At 40.0% G+C, this 7,117-nt stretch overlaps 1 protein-coding gene across 1 annotated transcript; it reads left to right on the forward strand.

The window, feature by feature from the left end:
• Positions 1–1,636: 1,636 nt before the first annotated feature.
• On the forward strand, positions 1,637–6,837 carry LOC306880059 (uncharacterized protein). Its single transcript, XM_079433340.1, has 2 exons — positions 1,637–1,844; positions 4,428–6,837. Exon 2 carries the CDS (start codon positions 4,434–4,436, stop codon positions 6,042–6,044), a length of 1,611 nt encoding a protein of 536 aa, XP_079289466.1. The 5' UTR covers positions 1,637–1,844; positions 4,428–4,433; the 3' UTR covers positions 6,045–6,837.
• The last annotated feature ends 280 nt before the right edge of the window (positions 6,838–7,117 follow it).

Consider the following 7,117-nt stretch of genomic DNA (forward strand, 5'->3'; position numbering starts at 1 on the left):
TTTGTTGACATTAGATGTATGATTAAACACATATGATATGCTTGCTAAACATTCTCTGGGGCATAAAGCTCACAGATCATAAACCTTTCAGCGCACAGAGTCTGGGAACTCAGTGACCTTGAACTCTACCCAGAATAGCTGGGCATTTTAACAAATTACCAAAATACCAGCTGTGCGACCGAAATCTAAACATTACGTGCAATTTTTAGACATGAATGTAGATCATTGAAACTGTCAAGAAATAAAACATGTATTTGTATTTTTCACATGAGACCATAAGCTCTCTCATATTTCAAGTATCTGATGTTTGATTTCTAATCTTGACATTTAGTCGAACAAAAAATGCAAGCTGTGCTGTAAAACATGCAGAAATACGGAGAGGAAACTAGTTTCTCACGACCATGTTTCATCACATTCCATGTGTCTAGCAGTGATGAAAGGGCACGTGGGTTCATTCCTTCCCTCAGTGTGATTTAATCATGAGCCTGTGATGAATATATATATATATATATATATATATATATATATATATATATATATATATATATATATGTATGTAACTGGCTTGTCTACATAAGGATTGACTTATAATTATCCACACAGCTGGTCTGTTTTGCCCCAGGGTCAGTTTTTTTTTTAAATATCTAATTATCTAATTTATATATTATATATGTTTTTTTGCACAACAATGATGTCTAATGTACATTATTGCTCTTTAAAATGAATGTTAAAACTGTCTGTTTCAACTACTTGTTGTATTTACCGATTTAAAATATTCAGATTTCTGTGTCTGATTTAATAGTAGGCCAAAAGTAACCCAACAGGTTAATAGTGAATACCTGTCTTTGTAAAGACATATTCAACATATCCAATGGCTGGAGGGCACATAAGATACAAAGTTATCATATTAAAGCACCGTCATTTAGTACGGTGAGTACTTCTTGAATCAAAAGCCTATTATAAAAGGTGAACAAGAACAGTTAATGTTGTGGAGTGTGTTTTGCATTATTTATACATATTTCTAGAGTTCATGAAACGGGCCTAGTAAAATCTCACCGCACCTCTGCTTGTACTATTAACACCAAGTAGGCAAATTACATGAGGGTGCCATGTGTCAGACCACTTTAAGTGGAATGTAATATATGAGTCATTCAGTGCTGTCAAGATAAGAGCAGATGAATGAAATCCCGTTCACTTTGTGTTTAAGTTATGATTACATTTAGTTGTTCTTCTTCAACAGAATATCTGCTTAAGACTGGATTGGTGCATGGACACTTTACACTGTTAAAACAATACTGTGCAACTGAATTTGAAGGGCCTGCTTACAATTCACTTCATTCTCCTCTCCTTCAGCCATGGGGGTGGAGAATTGCTGTAACCCCTGTCCTTACACACACACACACACATAAAGAGAAATGCACGCTAAAACCAATCAGGCAGGTGGAAAAAAGGCAAATCCACCAACATCAAGTCAAAAGGAATACGGTTGCTATAGAGATCACTTCAAAAAGTGAAAGAAAAGGGGGCATTATTCCCAAAACCCATTATAAAGCCCATCTAATCTAGTAAAATATGCACACAACGTGAGGGGGAAGGGAAGGGAGGAGGAGAGGGGGGTATATGGATTGTGGGCAGTGGGCAGGAGAGGCTGTGATAACGACAGATGTCTCACAAACCGTGGGTTTAACAGGAGGGGTGAAAAGAGAAAAAACGCCCAGTCGCAGATTGGACCTCAGGGAGAGAGTAGGACTGGCTCAAACTGAATCACATTCACTACTACAGGAGAAAGGAAAGTACATTCAACGCACTCTTGCGCACGGATTTTCACAGAAGCAGAGAAGCAGGTCAGTAAAATGTTAGTCGTGACTCTTTGATTAATGGGTAAAGATCACTTACCAGACAAAGCGTTGTTTTATTGGGGCTGGAGATATAGTTGAGCGCAGACAGCACGAGCCGTCCTTTGTTCTAGTAGGTCTAATTTTTCATATGTCACTCATAAAAACTAAAAAAGGTACAACAAAAGCATCCCATATCTCTGTTACTCAATAACTGAACGTGAAAAAAATGTTGATTTCCTAGAAATGTCTGAATGGCACTTTAAAAATGTTACATTTATAATATTTCTAAGCTTAATATTATTATGGGAAGGTGTGACTTGTGTCCTGTAAGAAATGTAGCTACTGGGAGGTTAAAATATGAGTAAAAGTAAAAATAAGTCATATATATATAGAAAAGCTTTTGTTTTATTTTATATTTCAAAATGAAGCAGTGGGTTACAGGTAGCTCTTACTCAGTTAAATATTTAACCCCTTTTGTATTTCGAGTTCCCTTTACTGGTGCTTTTCTATTGAACGCATTGTGTTAAGAAAATAGGAAGCATTGATTTGCGCTTATAAAAATTCTTATTAAAACGTAAGGAGGAGCGGGTCGATATGAGGAAAGGGGTGGGGGAGCTCGGGTGGTGGTGTTGGGGTGGGGGTATGCGTCTTTGAAAATATATTAAATCGTGTGCGTGTACCATGGAAATGTGTAAATATATTAAAATGCAAAATAATATTTGTGTTTTAATATTTCCACAACATTATATATTCTTATGCATTTCATATATTGTCACCTACAGCCAGACATGGCTACAGGCTACTTGGTTTGCCATATTGGCTCTGGCTATTTCACCGGTCTTCAAGGACATAACTTTCAGACCATCAAGCAAATTTCTTTACATCATTATATTAATGAGTAACTTCATCAAGCAAGATTTGCAGGAATAATGGAGGCTGTGAAGTGTACTGGCACAGAGCGCTGTGAGAGGCTGTAATAAAAACTGTCTTTAGTGAGCGCTTGCATAGACAGCACATCTCAGCAGTTGGACTCATCTGCAGGTTGGACTGGGGCATGACTGCGTATCCGGTCTTTGTTTGCCCCAGTGCAGCACTATGGACAGCTCCTATTGTAAACCCACCATGCTGCAGCTTAAAGGATATTATCCAATTGAGCTGCAATAACTGCAGGTCTTTGTCATATCTGTGGCAAGAAAAAACATTTAATCTACCTCACACTTCCATAAATTCCATATGTATTTGAAACCAATTCCAATTAACAAATTAGGTTCCTTGCCATTTACAAGATTTATTTTATTTTATTTTTTTCTAAAAATGTGACCAAATGTGATTCAGTTCATGTTATCTAATCAGTCTTTCCCCTGAAACTTATCTTTACACATCCCCAAACCAAGCTGCTTTACCAACCAGAACTAGCCATGAAAAATGCTAAGAGAAATCAATGACTTTTATATGACTTTTTTATTTATTTTAGTGAAACTGTATACAGATTGATAGAATTTAAAAAAAAAATGCAGACATAATACAATACTTGATATAACTAGACCTGTTGACTAGGTTTTGTTAATTTAGTCTAGTTTTCTGAGTATTCAGAAGTTAAAAGTACTGTGTTTCACTTCCAAATCCTTCTACCCCATTATATACAATCAGCGCCTGCTGCCTTCACACTGTAAGACTGGGTTCTTGAATGATATCTTTGCAAGTTTATAAAAACTAAGTAACATTCCCATCCAGTCACCGTTTGTCCTTTAGCCTCGTCCTCCTCCATGGAAAAATTGGACTGCATTCAAAGTCCTTGGCAGAGATTGCATTGGGTTGAAATGATTGAGTGAATGCCCTTTAAATGGAGAAACAGGGTAGGCTATGTGAGCAGTTTTATATTTTACAGTTTCATATCCATAATGAGGTGCTAAGAATATTGGTTGTTTTCCAATGGAGTTTTAGACCAACTTTTTGCACAGTCATGTAGCTCAAACAATAGAGTATGGCACTAGCAATGACAAAGTCATGGGTTTGATTCCCAGGGAATTTATGAACTAATACAAATGTACAATTAAGGAATGCAATGGATATTGCTTCGGATAAAAACATCTGACAAATGCATAAATGTAAATATGTGACCCTGGACCACAAAACCAGTCTTAAGTCGTTGGGGTATATTTGCAGCAATAGCCAAAAATACTTTGTATGGGTCAAAATTATTGATTTTTCTTTTATGCCAAAAATCATTAGGACATTAAGTAAAGATCATGTTCCATGAATATATTTTGTAAATTTCCTACTGTAAATATATCAAAACTTCATTTTTGATTAGTAATATGCATTGCTAAGAACTTCATTTGAACAACATTAAAGGCAATTTTCTCAATATTTGGATTTTTTTGCACCTTCAGATTCCAGATTTTCAAATAGTCGTATCTTGGCCAAATATTGTCCTATCCTAACAAACCATACATCAATGGAAAGCAAAGATGCTATGCAAATCTCAATTTAAAAAAAATTACCCTTATGACTGGTTTTGTGGTCCAGGGTCACATATATTGAAATGCAGTGATGTTTGTAACATAAGATGTTCTTTTGTTCCCACAGAACATCATGGGAGCCAAGCTAAGCAAACGGAAGAAGGGATACGATGTCAGTGACCCTAAAGAGAAGAAAGAGGAGAGTGCTGTGGCAGCAGTTGAACCAGCTGAGATAAAGGCAGAGACCCCTGTGACTGAGTCGGAGGCTGCACCGCAGGATGCTGCTGCAGTAAATGCAGCAGCGCCAGTGGTGGAGTCTGAAGCACCAGCTGAGAAGCCCCCCTCTCCATCAGCAGCACAAGCAGAGGTCAAGAAGGATGATGCTGCTCCAGAAAAACCAGTGGCTACAACAGAGGCATCTACTGTTGCATCTAAGGAACCAGAAAGTGCTCCAGAGAAACCAGCAGCTGTACCAGAATCACAAGCAGCAGAGGTACCAGCATCTGCATCCGAGGAAACAGCAGTAGAGGCACCAGCTGCTACACAAGAGGTACCAGCAGCTGCAGTAGAAACACCAGCAGCGGCACTTGAAGTATCTGCACCCAAGGAACCTGCAGATGCACCAGAAGCATCAGCAGCAGAGGACCCTTCAGCTGCACCTGAGGAACCAGTGACAAAGGAACCTGCAGCTGCACCTGAGGAACCAGTGACAAAGGAACCTGCAGCTGCACCTGAGGAACCAGTGACAAAGGAACCTGCAGCTGCACCAGTAGCAGAGGAACCTAAAGCTGCACCTCAGGAACCAGCAGCTGCACCAGTGGCAGAGAAACCTACGGCTGCAACAGAAGATGCAGCCGCTGCACCAGAGACACCAGTAACAGAGGAACCTATTACACTATCTGAGAAACCAGCAGCTGTACCTGAGGAACATGCAACTCCCCCAGAGGCTAAGGATTCTGCAGCTGCACTCGAGGAACCTGAACCTGTGCTAGAAGAGCCTATATCGTCGCCTAAACTTGAAGCCTCACCAGTGGAACCTGTCACAGAGGAGGTGGTAGAGAAAGTGGTTGAGGAGGTTGCAAATACCAGTCAATTGTCCACTGAAATGACAGAAACCATCAATGTGACATCAGAACCAGAGACAGTTACTGAGGCAGTGGTTCCAGAGCCAGTCGCAGAGTCTGTCCTAGTGCCTGAACCTGTTTCCAAAGCATTGAGTGCAGCAGAGGTCATAGTGGCTGTGCCTTCCCCAGAGGAACCCACACCAGTCACAGAGCCTGAATCTGAAACAGATGCACCCCCTGAGGTTACACTAACACAAGCAAATCCTGAGCCATCCCCAGAGCCAACACAACCTGAACCTGTGGCAGAACAAAAGAGTGCAGAGGAGTCCATTCCCACAATCGTCATCTTAGAATCAACCTCAAGCAATGAGCTCTGCCTCGAGGAACCTGCCTCAACTGTCACAGATCTGAAGCTGAATAATGGAGACTGCGAGAGTGCTGGCTCAGCAGAGGAATCTGTGTCAGCTCCCCCTGAGGTAAACGGGGAATGCCATGAGCAGGCACCAGACGTAGCCCCTGCGGATGTTCTTGAGTCCCCGGTTGAGGCATGTATAAACGGTGTGAAGGACAAAGAACCCCCTCAAGAGCTAAGTGACTGTGAACTGAAAAAGGACTTGAGTTTGGCTGCTGACTTTCAGGATCCAGCTCCTATTGGTGACATGGTAGAAGTGCCACAGTGAGTCGGCTGAGCTGTCGACTTAATCTGAGAAACAAACCTTAAATGTGAATCCAATATTGATGCAAACAAACAAATGAAACAATCGTCTGACAACACAGGCTTTCTGAAAATAAATGTGAAAAATGCCTGTTGTGTTCTCTCGGGCAAAGGAATTTCTGGTTAACCAAAAAGAAATACAAACATCCAAGAGTTAAGAGTGTGATAAACGAAGAATGAAACAGTGAGGGTAAAAGCCTAAAAGGAAATGGGAGGGAAAGAATGAGAGCGCGAGAGAGAAAGAGAGCGGATGGTCTTTGAAGTCTTTGTGGCCGATGTCCTGCTGTCATTGCAGAGAGTGAGCTTACAGGCCTGGTTGAATATGTAAGCCAGAGAAATGATGATTAGACATGAGCAGAATTTTTAATTATTGAGATGGCAGAACAGAAATGCTGGACAGTAACAATAGTAAAAAATAATTGATTGAACAGAATACTCTTTTGTGTGCGAGACTTCTCCTTACTGAAATGGTTTATTGGATTAGCATTTAATAGTATATAATCTAATTTAGAACACATTTCTGTCACCATGTAATACGGAGATTTGAGGATGAAGCATTTTGAACTTTTCATGTGGGGAATGTTCATTTTAACTTAATGGCTTGGCTTAGAAAATAAAACACTCTGTTATACTTTAAAAATGGTTCTTTCTTTTTTGCATTTTTGTGAATGTTGTGCTGAATAGATGCATATGTTCTTTGTTCACTTAAACGAGTAATACTTAAAAGAGTATTTCAAATAAATGTATGATGCAATCTCCTGAATAGAGCAGACCCATTTTGTTCAAAAAGCATGTGCTCAGCATGTGCAGTGTTGGCTCTTAATTACAATAGGAGTAGCATACTGTAGACGGCTGCAACAGTTACGTTCAAGGCCTGTTTTCAGCCATTTTGTGCAGTAGTAGGGATCTGACTGGCAGGTCACCATTCCAACAATGTCCCAAGAGTCATTGACTTTGTAAATTTGTTCTGTGGGGCTGGGCATCAGACACGTGTTGTTTTGAGTAACATGGAACATGGCCATGAATACAAAATGTCTG

This window comes from Barbus barbus (assembly GCF_936440315.1).
Source record: "Barbus barbus genome assembly, chromosome: 2".
Lineage (NCBI taxonomy): Eukaryota > Metazoa > Chordata > Actinopteri > Cypriniformes > Cyprinidae > Barbus > Barbus barbus.

Coding starts and splice junctions, on each gene's coding strand:
- LOC306880059 (XM_079433340.1), top strand. CDS start 4,434: ATGGGAGCCAAGCTAAGCAAACGGAAGAAGGGATACGATGTCAGTGAC.